We start from the raw sequence: 18,400 nt of genomic DNA on the forward strand, positions 1-18,400 counted from the left end.
TTCAAAGTTGTCCCTACTTCGATCATCCTGCTCCTCTGGTATGTTAAAATGTAGAACTGTTCACACCTCTCAGAGGACCCCCTCTGAGTCCTGCCGAAGACTGTGTGCCCTGTTTGTAAACTCTGCTTTCATCCTTCTGCTTTACTCCCTCAGCATCAGCCCCAGCTGGTAAGGATCAGGTACTATTCCATCTGTTAGTGTCTGCACCTTGAGATAATTCACTAACTATGACAAGTTTGGCAGCATTTAGTGTAACAGCTTAGCTTCCTTCTGCTACTATCAATGCCCTGTGCCATTTTAACATGTAACCTTCAATACATCTCAATATCCTTCCTCTTTATAGCTTTGTGAATGCAGCACCACATGCTGCAAAGACAGCCCTGCATCTTTACCAAGCAACTGATTTAATTGTGCCCCTCTTGGGGAAGGCAGGGGCAAGAGGTAAGGAAACAGATCTGCCTGCTAATTAGTAATCATAATGATTAATTCTAAAGCTATGAGTGATCAATGGACCAAGCAAAGCACTTTCTATCACAGGGCTGGCTGGCACGTCCACCTGAACCACTGCAGTCACTGCTTCCTGGTGTCGCCCGAACTGTTCCAGTGTAACATTTTGGCTCTCTGCACAAGAGCTGGTATCCAGGGCACCAGCTCCAACAGTGGGAAAAATAGGACATGGAAGAAGGACAGGCAGACTGATTTGGGCTGGAAAGGGAAATGTAACTACAGGCAATAAGAAGAGAATAGGAACACCCCTACAAGAAGAGCAGATCTGCAAAGGTCACATATGAGCATGGACATAAAAGCACAGTGAAGGAGACAGGCAGGCACTGGGCCAGGGAGCTGCACAAACAGTCCTTAGCACAAGGAGGTGGCTACAGAGAGTACAGGAAGGCATTCAAAGTGGAAGAGGTTGGGAAGGTAGGTGGTGGGCCTGAGGGAGTGCCAGTGAGAATGTGAACACCCCTAGAAGCAGCATCTCATGGGCTGGCCTCCAGAGCTTCACTCTGAGAAGACAGCAAGGGATTAGATCCAAAGACATCTCTTCCTCACGTTATCATGGGCAGACTGTGCTGAAGTTCAGCACTAGTATGTGAAGATGTTGACCAGAGTCTCAGATCTCCATCTTCCTTACAGGTTTGGGGGCATGGAGGGAAGGCAGAAGGGGACACAATTTTTCCTATTGTTTTTGAACAACAACAAAAATACCCACAAAGGAAATAAAACAGCAGAGATACAAAAGAATTTGGATAAGCATGTAAAAAAATGCTTGCTTAGAAATCTAGGTAGTAGGATTCCAGTCTACCGAAACATACAGGCTATGCTGAAATTTCTTCCTGCCAGCAATACCTTCCCTTACAGTTCAATAAAATACTGTGCTTACATAAGGATAAAGTAAAACTTCCAGTAAGTAGACTGTACTGTCTAAAAATATTTAAAAAGCATCAAAAAACCCAAAGCTAATAGCTGAAATGCTGCTTTGCATGACTTATCAGTGCATTAAACACACAGGAAGCTTCACCATTTTGTTTAGATGTGTCCCTTAGATGCACGTGCTTTCCTAATACTGCTCGACACATTTTCAGAAAGAATAAAATACCCCAAACACTGGAAGTTACCTACATGTTCTCTAAGAATCACTGGCTGCACTGCTAGCCTGTAAACAGTTAAGGTTCAAAGTTACAGCCTCACTAGTTCAGCACAATTTATTTTTCTGTTGGCAAAAGCTTCCAGGGGATTCTCCCAGCAGAGAGACCAAGGTAGGACAGAAGGACTCCTGGGCAGAACATGTTTGCTGTGAAATTTGCTGAGATGTAACAGTACAATTTATTTTAAATACAAAATAATCATTTGTCTGAACATGTGTAACTTAGTATCTTTAATATCTTTAATAAGCTGACTTCAATGTAATTACCATCACAGCAACCTAAAGGCCATGCCTCCTCTTGTCTTCCCGCATCCCAGTACAACTTAGCACAGGAAAAGCAGTGCCATGAAAAGAGTGAGAACACTTGACTGAAAATCTAGAGAGTATACTAAGTTCCCAATCCAATAAAACACATAAACCACACCAAATTTTCTTCACGCAAGCAGTCCCAGATGAAGCCAACAGGATCACTCATGTGCTGAAAGTTAAGCATGTGCCAAAATGCATCGCCTGGCGGGGACTTTTCATTTACTGTTCTCAAAACACTCAGCAAACATTTGGTCTCCCAAGAGAGTGGGCCATATTTGGCCATTAATTATAGAGCAGAACTCCTCATTAGCTGCTCAGAAATTAATGGCCTGAGGTGGCCTCTCAAGGATATAATCTCTTAAAGCTTCAAAACTGTCTTACTGGGGAGTAAACATAGCCATAAAGAATTTAAGTGACCTGTTAGAGAAAGAGCGAGTCAACGTGCGAATTCAGACCAGCACCAAGGTGTCCTCCCTCCTGCTCACAGTCTTTAGGCACGTGGCTGCTTTTAGAGGGCAGCATTCTGAGTGCGAGCAAGCGTTGCTATTTTCGAATTAAGAAAAGCTCATGCAACTCCCCCTCTTACCTTGTAGCCAGTCTCGAAAGTAGTGCAACCACATTTTGGGAAGCTGCCGGTCCTCTTCCAACAAAACATATGTCACATTGCTGAAACTCCTGTGAAGTTCATAAAGTAAGTGCTGCACATTTGGATAGTCTGCTTTCTGTGTCACAATATACATGTTGTAGAACGAAAAGTACTTGAACTGTGCGGCAATAAAGTCATATTCCCGTGTTTCCCGTGGTACGATGTCGGTGAGATCCAGTCCATCTCTCACCCGAGTAGTTCCATAAAGGCTGAGCCCCAGTAAACCCAGAAAAAGAAAAATAACCACAATCTGCAACAGAAAATGGAAATGCATCTGGATTAGGTTTCTAAAGAAACTAACAATTCATAATGGCACACTACAAAGCCAGGTTCAAAAGTAACACCCTTCAGTCTACTTTTAGAAAGCTTTCTTCATACACACTACAAGGCTAAGCTAATTTGTGCTTCATTGATGGGGCCTTTCATCACGGATGAAAAATTTGTATCATGATGAAGTCTGGAAATGTCTTTAGCTTCACTATTCACAAGCTTATGTCACCAAAACCCTCACTCATAACTTATATTTGAGAAGCATGTCTCTACAGGACTTGCGAGATAAAACTTTTAAAGTATGAAATCAGCTGTGAAATTATTAAGAATTGCAATGTCAAAAGAATTCTGTTTATTCCTTATATCTAATACCACTGCCAAGATAATTCTATCACTGGGCAAGGAAGAAGTTTATTTCTCAAGAACAGGTAAACAGTTTCCCTTACCTTAGCTTTTGGCTTCAGGAGGAACGGAGCGTAATGCTTTTCTGCAAAAGATGAGAGCGTCCACTTCGTACAGGGTGGCTCAAGGCAATGCATGCTGGAGTCTGAGAATTGGGACAGCAAATCCCTCGTCGAGCTCGTGCTTTCTGGGCTCTGGCAGCTAAGATTATCTTGCGTCACTGTCATTGGCTGCACAGATATTTCCGAGCGAGGCTCTGCGGTGGTGTAGTACACCTGCGTGTGAGGGTCGTACTCGGTGCGCAGCTGCACGGTAGACTGCATCGTGATCTGAGTTTCATGTGCAAAACTGTGGCTGCTGTATGGGGGTGGAGGGCTGTAGCATGTATTGTCATTTTCTGCGTATGCCTGAGGCTCAATCTGAATCACTCTGGTGACACACGGGCTGTAAGAGAGGAGGGAGACATCCATCCACACTCAGCCAGATGAACATCTTTGTGTTCATCATAGTACACAGCACAGCGCGGAGGATCCCGCCCGAGACTGCTGCCATGCTGCTGCTGCTATTGGGTGGTTTATGTTAATTCAGTGTTAACGCCTTGATGTGAACTTTATTCTGCACTTTTGGGAAGCATAGGCCTCCAAGAAAACCTGCACATTCCTTGTGCCCAGGAAGGAAGGAACCTGCATCCGCCTGAAGACACTGACATCTACCCACCTACCCACACCAATTCATTAATTACACACGCTAATCAGCTCAACGCCCAGGCAGTTGCACACAGTCTGAATGCACAATGTGTGTGTGAGTTTGCATCTGCATGCCCATGCTGAGAACTAAGCTGTTTAGATCAACATGTAAACACACGACATGCTGAATTCTTTTGTCTAGGACTAATAAAGTAACCGTTGAATAGTATTTGGGCCTTCTGGATAAGATCTCAGACTTCTGGGAAGCAGGCTGAGATTACCTGCCATACGCTGACAGGATGTTTTAAAAAATAAGTAAACAGGCAAACGGATGAATTCCGAGGAAGGACAGGCAGCATGAAGAGACAAAATTCCAGAAGTTACTGAAGTATTCCCTTTACTTTAGTCTGTGCAAGACCCTAACAGATACCTAGTTGATTAAAAAAAAAAAAAAAAAAAAATCAGAGACAAACCCCTTCTTGTAAATAAGAAATGACAAACTGATGATAGAAAACAGCAAGAGATTTTTCACCAAGTGGGCAAATCCTACAAAAAGTAAAAGGAACCCAGAATGTTGCCTAACTAAACAAAGCAAGGTCTCATTAACTGCATTTCTTTATATGTAAATGGGCTCAAGTCCTGATACACATTTGGTGCAACTTCAGGTGAGGGAATAAATGGAAGGTCTGATTGCCCCGCATTTCTGAGAATCAAGGCTCCAAGATTCCAGCACGTTAGGCCACACACTGAAACTATGACTGAATCAGAAACAAGAAGTAGGAACCCTGGTTTGGGATTGACTCCCTGTTCTAACCAATCCCTCAAAAACAAATTTAGGAAAGTGCTTTCTCTCTGACACTAAAATTAAAATGTCAAACTATGTCAGCTACCTAGGTGGGTTTCTAAAAGGCTAAGATGACACAATGTGGATTCTCCATATCCTGGTTATGACAATAAGAGTATATGCGTAGAAATGTAGCCGGTCCTCTTCACTGCAGGCAAAAGCAAAAACTACAGTAGAAAACATGCCTAATTTCTAAGCAGTGGCTCTGCTGATGACAGTAGACTTCTCCTAGCCCCACTCTAAGCTCAAAGCTGGCCATGTACCAGGAAGACTCTATGTATGCACTTTTTAGAATGGCAGTATTACCTTTCTAAATTAAGACCCGTCTGGATGCGTTCCTGTGTGACCTGCCCTAGACTAGATGGTCCTGCTCTGGTAGGGGGGTTGGACTCAGTGATCTCCAGGGGTCCCTTCCAACCCCTAACATTCTGTGATTCTGTGATACATCAAGCATTATCCTGTGATGGTGCTGATCACTGCATTCCTCAGTGTTCTATGAAAAACTCAGAGAAGGGGAGGTCATTTTACAGTTTAAACATTTTGTTTATGTATTTAAGTAAAGGCATGTAAAGCTTAAAAATTAGTAAACAGTGACTGTGAGTCAGGCTTCTCAGTAGCCGTCTTCCAAGACTGCCCAATGCTAGCTCTGGACACCTTGCAGTACCCCATAATGTCCTAAAAATACTTGGGCGATATTCCTAAAGCATGGATCTTTTATTTGGTTTCAAAAAGCTGTCATCCAACAGTCAGAATGAAAACGTGTATAAATGAAGGGGAGAAAGAGAGAGAGAGAGGGAGGGAGAGGCAGATCCCTCAGACAGGTAAAAACCAAGGTAGCAAACCTAAGTTAGTCACTGGGCAATGAAATCCTAACACAGTGATCCCACTGCAATAAAGAACTTCCACTCCTGGCAAGGAATGTAGCAGCACTAGTTGGTGACCCCAAAAAGGGTGTACTTATACATTAATCTATCACACGTTCTCACCTTGTAAAACAGCAGAATATATCAAGTCTTCTGTCTTCCCGACGATAAAGGTCCATGCTCAGAATAGCAGGAAAAATCAGCAGAACCATAGCAAAGTTGAATACCACTACAACTGCTGCCTAGAGATCAATCATAGGAGAAGTCATGTCGTTACTAAGCTTCACGTAGAGCATCAGCTTTACAAAGCATAAAACTTCCTTTCAGTTCTCATCCTTTCACCCGTTTATCATGTCAACCTGTCAGATGCTTTCAAGCTTTCCTTGAGGAAATGGGGAGGTATACTTTTACATTCCCATTTCATTATGGTAGGCCTGTTGTAGTTAATTCATTTTTTTAGTAATAAATTTCATGCATCTGTGCCTGGAGAAGTGGTGATGATTTTTTAAGTGGAATAACAGACAAGTTGTACTTTTGCATGAGATTCTGCCTCATTTAAAGTCGCACAATAAAAAAAGATGGCAGCGAAAGCAAATGTGAAAATAGAACTAAAGTTCTCACATTTAAGGCATCTGAAGTAATTTAAGCATCATCATAAGCTAAAGCACACTAGATCAGAAATTAAATAAAGGTTTAATTAAATTCTGACAAAAACTGCTCTGCCATGTAAAATATTATGCACTTACTGACTAGACTTTTAAGTTTAACAAGTGCAACATTTTGGGCTTATCAGGGATTATTTTTAAAGGAGGGTCAAAATTAATCCAACATCACACAGTAAATCTATGTATTAATATGTTTGTGCTTAACAGAACTTGATTAATGAGCCAGTCTAACAAAATGAGTCTTAAATTGGAACAAGAATGCATCTTAAATTAGAACAAGAATACTTGATTTAATTTGCAAAGCGAACATTACGTAATAAAAAAAAACAACCTCCCCACGCACCCCCTTTCAAACTGTACTTCAAACCCTTTCCCACACAGAGATTCCCAGAGAATCTCCATAAACATATGTGGTGCACCATCATCTTTTGTTGTCTCTAACTCGCCTGAAGTAAGATTTTGGTCCTGCTGGTTGTCTGTAGACATAACTACTAAAACAGAATTTACCTAGTGCTTAAAACCAAATTAGTATTTAGTCAACTTTGAGATAAAGGATCCGATGACTATATAGTGATTTATAAATACTCACACAGAAAGGCATGTAAGGTCGTAGCCAAGACTTTAAAATTAAGTGATTTCCTTTTGATCCTCTCTAGAATTAATTGAATCTGACAGAAAAACAAATGGCTGCCATTGCAAGCAAGGTGTTTTTTGGACCTAGTTCATGCAACAGCTTGCTTTATTACTGCTAAACCAGAGAAGGCTGAATCACCAATGTAACACGAATAACTAGTTGTGTCTAACCGAGATCTTCTGTCACGGATCAGCTAAGACTTATTGAGATTTGGAAAAAACAGCTGAGGACCCTTCCACAGCATGGCTGAAAAACTAACAGAAGTCCCCTGCTCCTGCTCTATAAAGTGCAAATATTTCCCAACTTATCTGTTCCCTTTGTAGATCTCGACACCCTTGAATCCCAAATGCTGCTAAACCGGAGAACTAATAGTTAGGAGTATATTAGAAATGTTACTAAACTAGTTATATTCACATTTTATTTTTTTTTAAGCACTGAAACTAATAACACACAGTAAGCCTGCCTGTTAACACAGCATTTCTTTTTAGAGTAAGATTCTTCCATTGTGCCATCCCAGTGTTAATGTACTAACCCTGCAAGTAAAGTATTTTTAAACAATCCTCTCTGCTCCGATTTCTGCTTGCACGGATACCTAGATCTTAATACCACACTTCCCACATATTACACGCTGTCCTTCCCGCACCCACCATCCCAGCATTTCAGGGATGTAACAGTTCTCAATTTTTCACCATTAAATACAGAAAATACTGTTCTTGTATCCATTTGCATTTGTTGTCCCATCAAAAAACACTCTGAGATGTGATAAAGAAAGAGAAGGAGGAACTGTTGAGGGGTGACTCAATCTCTGACCTGATGCATCAGCCACTGTTTCCCCATCTGCTGGCTGTGAATGGGAACGTATGAGAAATGCGAGCATGGCAATACCCACAGTCCGTGACAATTACATTGACTGGAAAAGCACAGAAAAACCCTGTCATAGCAGAGCTTCCAGAGTACAGGCAATCTGTTAGCAGCACCCGAGCTGAGAGCACGCTTAGCACTTCTGGAGACAGGGCATCCTCTCTCTCTGCTTCTGACACTTATGGTCAAACAGGAGAGGCAAGAGCCTCAAACCTTTCCACTAAGAAATCAACAAAGGTAAGATGAGCCCTGGAAGGCATAAAATGGGGCCTACTCAAGGGTGTAAAATGAAGGCCTTCAGTGAAATGACATCAGAGAGCAGTAAAAAAATTTCATTAATTAAAAAAAAAATGTTGGTTACTTCCCGAGAAACACGTTCCACTTTTTGCATCTTTTCACAATGCAGAGCCTAAAAACTTCATTGCTGTGCAACTGTTAAGGGAGACAGAAGAATGGCAGTCTGTGCTGGCGGCAGCAAGGGAGACGGAGCCGGGCTGGCAGGCTGGGGCCCCGCTGAAGGTATGTGCTGCTATGGGCCATTCCTGGCAGCCCACCCAAGGAGAACGGCTGTGCTGCATAGCCAGAGGTGATGAACAGGCGAGGAGGTCTGTCAGGGAAACTTCCACCCTTCTGCTGCCTAGCTGCAGCTCCCCCCTGACAGCACACAGATGCTGCTCCCCTCCTTGTCCCTGGCTTTTCCCTTAGGCTTTCGTTTGCTTGTTAACTTCTTGTGTCAAGAGCAGAAAAAGGTAAATGATGTGGGTAGAAGAAGGAGGACAAGCCACTTCAGCAGACTAAGATAACTGAAGAAGAAGCTTATGTTCTTTCTCTCCACAAACCCACCAACACTACCTGGTAATGTACTTTTAAATTTAGGCAAAAAACTTGTCACTCTTATGGTGAGGGAAAAAGTTACTGCAAAGGCTGATTGGGAAAAGTTCCACCCCTGCTCATTAGTGAGTCCACACCACGCTCCTGCTGTTAGGAGATGAAGATTCTGGTGTAAGCAAGGAGAGTTAGATTAATTTTTGTGAACCTGTACTTTCTCTTTCCTGGGCAGAACTTATTCCATAACAGTGTCTGAAGGGTCTGAGGAAAAAATTCAGCCCAGGAGTAGTTACACTCTGCCTTGCCTTCCTTCAGTTATATTCAAAACAAAGGGCTACATCTAAGACATTTCTGTTGCAAACTTCAAAAAGTTTCAGTGGATTTCTCTGATAACCTCCTCCTCCTCTTGTACAGTTTTAAGAAACAAAACACACCTGAAAACTCGGGATCTACTCCTTTTAAAAAAAAAAAAAAAAAACCCAGCCACAGAAAAACCTTGTGGCTAAGTATTTGGAACATGTTCAGCTTCTCCAAGCCCTAAAACTGCTTAAATAAGGGGCAAGTAAGAAAGTAAGATCAACAAATCAAAAAAAAACTAAATCAGTGAAAAAGCTAGACCAGTCCCTATCAGCACAGTAGAATTAACTTTTTTAATCTCACCTTCAAAAGGGCTCATTTCCGTTTTTAAAAACTTGGCAAGAGCCAATCCAGTGAAACTCCTAAGACAGCATCGCACTTGCAGTGCTGGAGTTCCATAAAGTAAATGAACAACTCAGAGGTATCAATGAACTGCTTTAGCTGGCAGAACAGAACAGAAGCTAAAAAAGAAGGCGGCATTGATATGCAAAACTCGAGTTTCTAAGTAAGAGTTGGGCTTGCAGATGCAGGAAATCACTGATTCTCCCCCAGCAGCTGGGTTATTTTACAGATGCTGGGCCTCAAAAGTTATGGAAACTTTGATAATTATTATGCAGTGTCTTAAGAAGAGTGAATGAAGAGCAAAACAAGATCCAGAGTAATCCTTTTTTTTAAGCCCATCTGTTAAAAAATTCACTATCTAGATGAGAAGAAGGTAGCATCTGTGAAATGTAAATGCAGTATTTCATTGCTCTTTAAGTCTTGCTAGGAAGGTATCAAAGACAGCAAGGATTTCTTGTTGAAACAAGCCTAAGAGGGAAAGGGAGGAAGATGACTGTAAAGAAATCTATATATAAATACAGACCACCCACCCAAAGCTGCTATGGCTATCTGATTCTGAATGCTGTGATTAATGTATCACCTGATTTTGATTTTACCTGGTGAAGCTAGGCAAAGCAAATAATAGATGTTCCTTTCTAACAACAAAGGATGTTATTTTAATGTTTCCTACCTTATATACATGCAAGTTATATATATTGCTTTAGCATCAATAAATCCTCACTACAGTCTCCAGATGCCCTTCTTTTGCACATTTTTCCATCTCTTATATAAATATGAGAGGTTACTATGTGCAAGCAAAGACAAATTAAATTTGTCAAAGATTGAGCAACCCAAACATTAATTTCTGGACACCCAAATTTTCCTACTCATAGGTTCCATATTAATCACCGCCTTGAAAAGGATTTTGATTGTCATGTTTTTATTCTGAATAATATCAGCATGTTCATACATGAGTATGTTGAAATCTCACTGGAAACTTTTTGTTTGTCATTTTGCTATGCAGACTTTGTTTCCTGAACTTTCAGTGACTCAGTCTACAGTGTGGCAGCAGGCAAAAAGAAAAAAACTGTCTATTGAGAAGGAAATGGTAAACAAATTATTAATGCTTATGGGCAACGTAACTGCAATCGCAAACAGTTTGCCCTTTCACAGCTTAATACAAGCACACTTAGACCTCTGAAAACAGCAATAATTGCCACACGTATTAAGAAAAATTCCAGCCCTTGCTTCCTCTGAGTAGCCAATAGCTCAAGGAGAGTGAAAATGGAGAACCAGGCTGCAGTAGAAGAAAAATAACTAATGAAAAACTACAGTTTGCCCGCTCTGCACCAAGGTCAGACTGTGCTATAAATTACTTGTGTCAGGGGAGAAACTCTCAAAGTTTCTTCAGAATCCTTGCTTTTAGAAGAGAGCTTTCTCCAGCATCCTTAGTATTTCATATTCATGAAGATATACAATCACAAATAAATACACAACAGAAAAAGGAAGAGTGAGTAATACATGGTTCTGCACAAAAAATTAGGATTTTCTCTCAAAGCAGTGAGAATGTAAAGTTCTTGAAGTTTTCTCCAGTGCTGCTAAAATTACACTGGCAGTAAGGCAGTACAAACTGTCACAGTAATAACTGATACAGCAAATGCACAGTTGCCGCTGTCGTTGCACTTTGATTACAGTTTTTAAGAGCAGGAGATCAGGCAAACATTAGCGAAAGGGTTAGATTCCTCCTGAGGAAAGTTGCAGTACACACTACAGTACAGTCTGCTCGACTCAACACAAAACTGTCTGGAGATGTGTTTCTCCTTAGCTGCATACATCTTGGTTTCTACACTCAACCCAGCTGTGACGGGGCAGGGCATTCCTTCACCTGCTAACAGGATGGGAGAGACTCCAGGTATGAGAAGTGAGAGGAGCAGAATCAAGCGTGGACAGCAGTTGTTGTTACCCAGATCTGTGATAAATGGTGATCACATACTGGCTCCATGAACTGCAGCAGCACCGAACGCAGGCTAACACGACCACTAGCAGGTAACATCATCAACCTCCCCTGGTGGGAGCATGTGTAAGAGCTAACAACACACCACATACACTTACCTGGAGTGAAAATGCTCGTAAAGAGGATTAAGGCAGCCATAAAGAACGCAGTAACATTGCTGATAGATGTAAGGGCTACACTTGCTCCTGTTCGCTTCAAACATTCACCTGTTCTGTCCTGCAAAACAAACGACGTGTCTTAAAAGTCAAGTGGTGTCCTGCAAACGCAGGGGTCATCCTACAGATTTAATACAGTAGCAGTGAAAAATTATTACAATTAAATTCTGCATAGAAGTGTGCACTGTAGAGAATGTCACAATAAACAATATACCGAGTGTACTGTTCAGGAGAAAAGCAGATGACACATGAAATGCTCATGCTCTTTGATGGTAGTATCAGAGTTGATTCTAGCTTCACAATACAAAACTAAACGGCTACTGACATTATATCAAATTCATCTGTAATTCAGTAGGATGCAATTTCTACCAGTGGTGTCACCTGCTGTTCTCATCTTTCAGACAAAATAAGCATGTATTAACAGCACAGACCCATAACATAGCTACGCATTTTGGAGAAGTATGTAACAAAACCTCAGGGACCACACATAAAAAAAAATTAAGAGAAATCAAGATAAACACAATCCTTTCCCAATCCAACAGGCTATTTTGAATCATATGGAGGTTACAGTAGAGTGAGGCTGTAGTGCCTGCATGCTAAACCAGCTGGAAAGTGAACAAAACCAGCACAGGCAAATATACATGGCTTTTAAATGCTTTGTAATTTGGATATGAAACTTTGGACTGAGGATAAGAAGGCCCATAAAAGGAAAGGATGATAAAAAGTTATGATACCCCAAGGTTTTGTGACATTAATATGTTACACTTTGAAATGTCATGGTCAATTATAAAAAAACAGAAAATAAGAGCAGAGAAAAACATACCAAGTCAAATTTAAGGCCATAACAAATAAGGTAACAGTTGATACAAATTAAAAATAAAAAAAAAGTTTAGTTTCTAAGCTGTCCTCTTTCTCACCTTAAAATTTTTGTATTCTTCCATGAAAAGTATTCTGTCATTTGTCAGACTCGTATTTGAATTTGTTCCTAAATTTACATTGGCTTTCACTGAAGTTTGGGGCAGAATTTGGAATATGTAAATTGACTATGTAAATTAGCCTTTATAAGGCAACTATAAATAGAAATTTCAAGACAAAAGAAATCTAGGATACTATTAAAAAAGCAAAAAAAAAAAAAAAAAAAAAGAGAAAAAAAAAAAGGAAAAAATTAGAGAAAGTCTAAAAAAAAAAGAAAAAAAAAAAAAAAAAAAAAGAGGAAAAAAGAATGTGGACATTCCAAACCATTCTAGGATCACAAGCATTGCCATAATTTGAAATTTCGACAGAAATAGTTTCTAGACTCTATGAAAAGCTGTTGAAAAAAGTGTATTTTTTTTTTAATCAGTACAAATTAGTTCTTGATACAGTTACTTTTTCCTGTATGTTTCCTTTTGTCTTATCTTTCCCCCAGTCCCCATTTTGTCATTACCTCGAATGGAATTCTCTTATTCTGCCCTGTTTCACTAAATGCATGTGCCAGAAGGAAAACATCATCTACACCAACTCCAAGAGCAAGAAAAGGCAAAACCTTGGGGGAGAAACAAAACAAACAAAAACCAAGAAGGTTGTTTTATGATCTGCCATGCAGCTAGCCATTAAATGGCTAATTAAAGCAACTTTTACATTACAGTGTACACAAATCCAAGGGTAAAATGAAAGTCAAAAGGATGTAATCCAGCCATTAACTTTTATTCTGGAATACTGCTGAGAAACTTGCAGTGTACTATTCACAGCTACAAAATTCTCACCAAAAGTAATTCAAATTTTGGGTAGACAACATCTTCTAATAAGTCAAGTTGCATCCAAAATATTTTCAGAATTTGATCATCCTGATATACTCAAATTTAAAGATAGAGTCTGCATCTTCTTTTATGCACAGCTGGATGCCTCTACTCATATTGGGACACAGAAAAATCACCTAATGCAAAATCTAGTAATTATACAAACTACACAATACCTGCCTCCTTCTTTGGTACCATTTGGTACCATGATCATTTAGTTTCTCACAGCATAAGCTATGAGACAGGGGAAAAGCACAAGGAAAACATCTGCAGCTGAAATTCCTTTGCAGCTTTTTCCCCTCGAAGATTCATTTGCATTTATTTACTAACAGCAATTTGTAATTTAACAGCAGACTTGTGTCTCCTAAATACCTGAGTTGTGGCAGCATTAAAGGAAATTCCGATCAATGAGCACAGGCCCAATCCTGCAGCCACTGAGAGTGCAACCAACAAGACTCCTGCCAGCCCCACAGCACCCTGAGACTTGGCACAGTCCCACCGCAGCATTGTTAAACAGGCGTAGGCAAGCTAAAGCAAGGGGAGAGGGGGAAAGGAGTTGGGGGAAAAAAGCAAAATATTAAAATGGATCCTTCTCTAGCAGCTATCTCTCCCCACCCGAAATACACATCCTAACAAACTTTTTTAAACAAAACAGACACGTTGCAGCAGATGTTACACAGATGACCATGTGACAAGCCTGAAGCAAAAGTTTACAAACTACAGTTTTTATTTTAAGTATGCCTAAAGTGTTCTGCTCTGCTGACTAGTAACAATAAAGCAGTTATTTGTGCCCTGCTCTACTACCAAAGAAAATTAAATAAATTTATTTTATTACCATTAGTAAGTAGCCACTAGCTACTCTGATAACACTGACATCAGAAAACGACTTTAGGATGTCATCCAGGGTGGTCGTAGTAAAGGAGAGCACCTTCTGAGTAGAGTTTTGTGCAACACTTTGATGAACAACCTATGAAATGAGAAATAAAACTTGGTGTTACTAAAAAGAAACCTCATTACCATCTTCTACAGCACACATCTGAACTCAACTACTTTTGCCTCAATACTCTTGCAAAGGCTCACATCCTACGCAGAGATTACGCTGATGCATTTGTGTAAATGTGTGTGATAATTCCTTCTTGCAAGGTAATGACGATCAGACAAGAATTTGCATCCTGCAGGAAAGGCTACTGCATTCTCAGCCCATTCCAAACATTTAACTGGAATCCTCTTTCCATAATTCCACCATGGATTTGTTGCAGTACTAGTTTTGCCTTTAGCCCAGGGCAAACGATCTTTTCGAGGTGCTCCTCTTTCTCACTGCCTGACCATTCACAGAGGTCAGAAGCAGCACCACAGAAGTCAGAGCCTGGGAAACTGGGACACTGTCACATAGCCTCTCCACCCAGAATGCTGGTTGGAGAGGGAGAGCAGCCCATGGCTGGCTAATGTTTTCCAGATAACTTTAGAACCACCACACCAACTAAAAGCTTTTAAATTCCAGCTAGTTCTTTGGTTCCTTCTCAGCCCAAATGAAGTAAAAATGTCCCAGAAAGCAAAAAGCAAAACCTTTGTGGCTTCTGCTATGTGAATAACCAAGCAGCTTCTTCTTAATGGGGGGAAAAAAAAAAAAAGCTCAAAAAACTGGGAGAGAATGTCTCAGTTCTGGTTTAAGCAGTGGTAAAAAGCAATGACAGAAGACAGTGGATCTTAGCAGGACTTTATAGTATGATATTTAGATTATTTTCAGTTTTACCTCCACATACATCCTCTGCCAGGCTTCCAGAATTGCTGCTGCCTTATCCTCATTCCAGTTGATATGTGAAACATATTCATATCCCTTGAAGTGCTCATACATCTGCTTAGGAGTCATTAACTGAAACATGGTTTGCAAAGCCCGGGCACTGAGACATGGACAGAAGAGAAAGGAGGAAGAGGCATAAAATGAGCTTTTTCAGGAAACTATCTTCATGGCACCAAGTGCCAAATGAGAACCTCACAGGAGCTCGCATGAGTTTTTCCTTTTATAGGGCACATGTTTGCCTTAAAAATGAACAGAGTATAATTCTTCTACTGTGTATCTGGTGCAGCTGTAGTGGTCTATGCAGTATTGAGGCTAAATCTGGTTTCACTGAAGTTAATGAGAGTTTTACCATTATTTTCTATAGGATCAATTTCAGGAGCAAAGAATGTAACCCTACAAATGAGTTATAAAGATCATGATTGACAGACAGACTACTGTGAGGATGTCACAGCAACAGTTACTTCTATGAGATCTTGTAAATGCTGTTGGTGATTTGTCATTTGAAGACCTTGGGTCTTTTGCATCCCTTGGAGGGGAATGCCAGATTCAACTCCTGATGCCTGACAAGCTGTGAGGAGTGCACAATGTCAATAACTACCCATCCTGATTCTACACTATGCAGCTGTATGCAAGAATTTTAGAAGCTTAAGGAACTATTTTGTTTTCCACTAAAAAAATATTCTTTAGCTACTTGTGGAAAGATTTACCAATGTTTATTGTGAATGTAAAAAAGGTCAAAATTCATATTAAAAGTTCTAGTAAAAGTTCTCTGCAGTAAATATGGAAGAATTATGCTTTATTTAGTTAGGTACAGCCTACATTTCTTCAGAACAGTTCTATTTCACAGCTTTTTTTTTGCCCACTTAAGTCAAATGTTCCATTACTTCTTCAAGAAGAACCCCCAGGGTTTATCCCTCAAACCTGTATTCAAGAGGTAGGGACACAAAAATAGACTTCTCTATATCAATCCTGAGCAGAAAGTTTAGTAGAGATTTTGAAATTCTGAGAGAAGTCAAATGAGTGAGCACATCATCCAAATTTTTTTTTCTCCTTCTTCCCTTTGACTGTATTTCAAAACACGATCAAAGGTGTTCAGTGCTTTAAATGCTGCTTAATGCTTTATACATCTATTCTAAACAACAAAGCTGCCAGGAAAAAACATTATTTCTGAGCAAAAGACACTATAATTCTGTGGTTAGAAGCAGGAAGCAATGATGCCTCCTTAAATTTCAACAACTGCCTAATCACTGTTTTAAATTCTGTCCTCCTGAGGCACATCCTCCTAAACTGGGATTCATAATACACATGAAGGGCAGTGGAGACATTGCATGATCCTCCCCCTGTGCCCCAAACCCCAAACTCTCACACAGAAAAAAAATTGATATTTTCTTTTAACATCTGATTACCTGACAAGTTTGCCAGAACTGTTCTTGACTGTACCACCTATAATCAGCTCCTCCTGCCAGTGCATGTATTTTCTTGACAATCCATAGCATCCACCACTCAAAACGAGGGCTACATCAAGAGGCTAGAAAGTTAAAAAAAGGCAGTTGTTTCATGACTTCAGACAAACTCATACCCTAACTCAACAACCAGTGTACCACAATAACAGAAATTAAAACCACTCTAGGACTTCTACAAAGAGAAGTATGTTCAACAAATCAAGTTGAACAAATCAGCAAGATACCTGTTGACCAGAAAGCAACTTCTCCAAGGCCTGGATATGGCTGATAAAGGGATACACAAAATAGGAGCCCATGACTTGAAATTCTTCAAAAAAATCAATGCAATTGGCATTACCTGAAGGAACGCTTTGCTGTGCAAGTACACAGCAGCAGCTGTATATTCCTGCCATGGCTAGGTCTGCCTAAAGCATCAGATTTGCTGAAATGGCACATCACCCACATTTCCACCCCCAGCCAGTAGCTGACAGATGTACTCTCTCTCCAAATTTGCAGCATTAAGCATTGCATCACAGAACGCAGGAAAGTTTGTGACTGTGGGCTATCAGCATATAACATGAACAGAAAAACAATGTCACTCAAGAATACAAACCACATATTGCCTGAAAGAAAATGGTACCACCTTCTCTCCTCTCTGACCTCCCCCCTTGCCATGGCCTCCCTTGAAAAGACATGCACATGGACAAGCAAACTTACTTTGGTGGAATTTTTATTGGGAGCTGTGATTGGGCAATCAGGATCAGCAGGATTCAGGCAGGGTCGATCCATATAACCATGACCAACCTCTGCTTTATTCAGCATTTCTTCCCAGCTCTCCACTTGGTAGTTTATTTTCTTTAACTCTTCCAAGAATTCTAAGGGGTCAAAGTTGATCCACTGCAAAGGAGGTTTCCCTCTGCAAGAGAAACCAGGAGAAAATGACACACACAAAAGACAAAAGAAGTACTGAATCAAACTTCTGAAATTCGTATTTGCACAGATAACAGAGCTATTTTCTGTTACAAGTTAAAACTTTTTCTAGTAAGGCTGTTTCATAAAAGGTAAGGCATGCGGGCACTAGATTGAAGTGACTTTCTTGCAGCCCATTTGCAATTTTAACAAAAATATTCAGTTCTTACAGAGTTATTGTATAAAACAGAATATTCACAGGTTAAAAGTACTTCCATTTACAAGGAAAGTAAAGCAAAGAAAATCATCAAGCACCTAAATAACAAAAAAAGCAGCCAACTGCTGCTTCAAAGAAGTAGGGGGGAGGGGAGAGCGAAAGAAGAGAGGGGGCTGAGGAAAGAAAGCCTTTCTCATAGTATCAAATTACTTCTTGCTAGTCTAATAATCATCTTGCAAATGTAATCAATCAATATAGCTGATCTTTGTTTATCTATAACAATACTACACTCCTTCAAATGCCCTGGCAGCTTGACAATCAACAATCAAGCCTTCCTGCTACTATGGCTGTCACCACTATCACTGTCACGTCTCCCACCCCCCACTCCTGAATCTGTGATGTTGACAGACTAGAAAGGCTTTTGGCTGCCTTATTCTGTGGTTCAAACCACACTGTATCTGCTTAACCAGGCTTAAGTCATTATTCCGAATCTCCCAACCAGAAAACACAAACCCCCTTATTTCCCCATCTAAAATTGTACACTAAAGGTTAGGAGATGGCCATTGCAAATTGCTTTTACAGAGACACGCAAACCAGGACAGAAACAATAACTCAAATGCTAACTCTTGCATAATTAACAGAAAATGCCTGCTCAGATTAACAATTAACTCTTTAAAGGATTCAGGGCATATAATATCACACTTGTAAACTGTGCGAAACCACCCATAAAAGATACTATATGGTTTCTTT

General features: G+C 40.3%; 1 protein-coding gene across 1 annotated transcript in view; it reads right to left on the minus strand.

The window, feature by feature from the left end:
• Positions 1 to 18,400, minus strand: part of PTCH1 (patched 1) — a 38,754-nt gene that overhangs the window by 18,116 nt on the left and 2,238 nt on the right. The window contains 11 exon segments of the mRNA XM_008944202.1: positions 2,544 to 2,853; positions 3,320 to 3,719; positions 5,792 to 5,910; positions 11,447 to 11,471; positions 11,473 to 11,564; positions 12,930 to 13,028; positions 13,654 to 13,809; positions 14,117 to 14,248; positions 15,035 to 15,182; positions 16,489 to 16,610; positions 17,242 to 17,440. Of these exon segments, the coding sequence (XP_008942450.1) occupies positions 2,544 to 2,853; positions 3,320 to 3,719; positions 5,792 to 5,910; positions 11,447 to 11,471; positions 11,473 to 11,564; positions 12,930 to 13,028; positions 13,654 to 13,809; positions 14,117 to 14,248; positions 15,035 to 15,182; positions 16,489 to 16,610; positions 17,242 to 17,440 (1,802 nt within the window).

Source organism: Merops nubicus, unplaced genomic scaffold (assembly GCF_000691845.1).
Source record: "Merops nubicus isolate BGI_N331 unplaced genomic scaffold, ASM69184v1 scaffold26177, whole genome shotgun sequence".
NCBI lineage: Eukaryota > Metazoa > Chordata > Aves > Coraciiformes > Meropidae > Merops > Merops nubicus.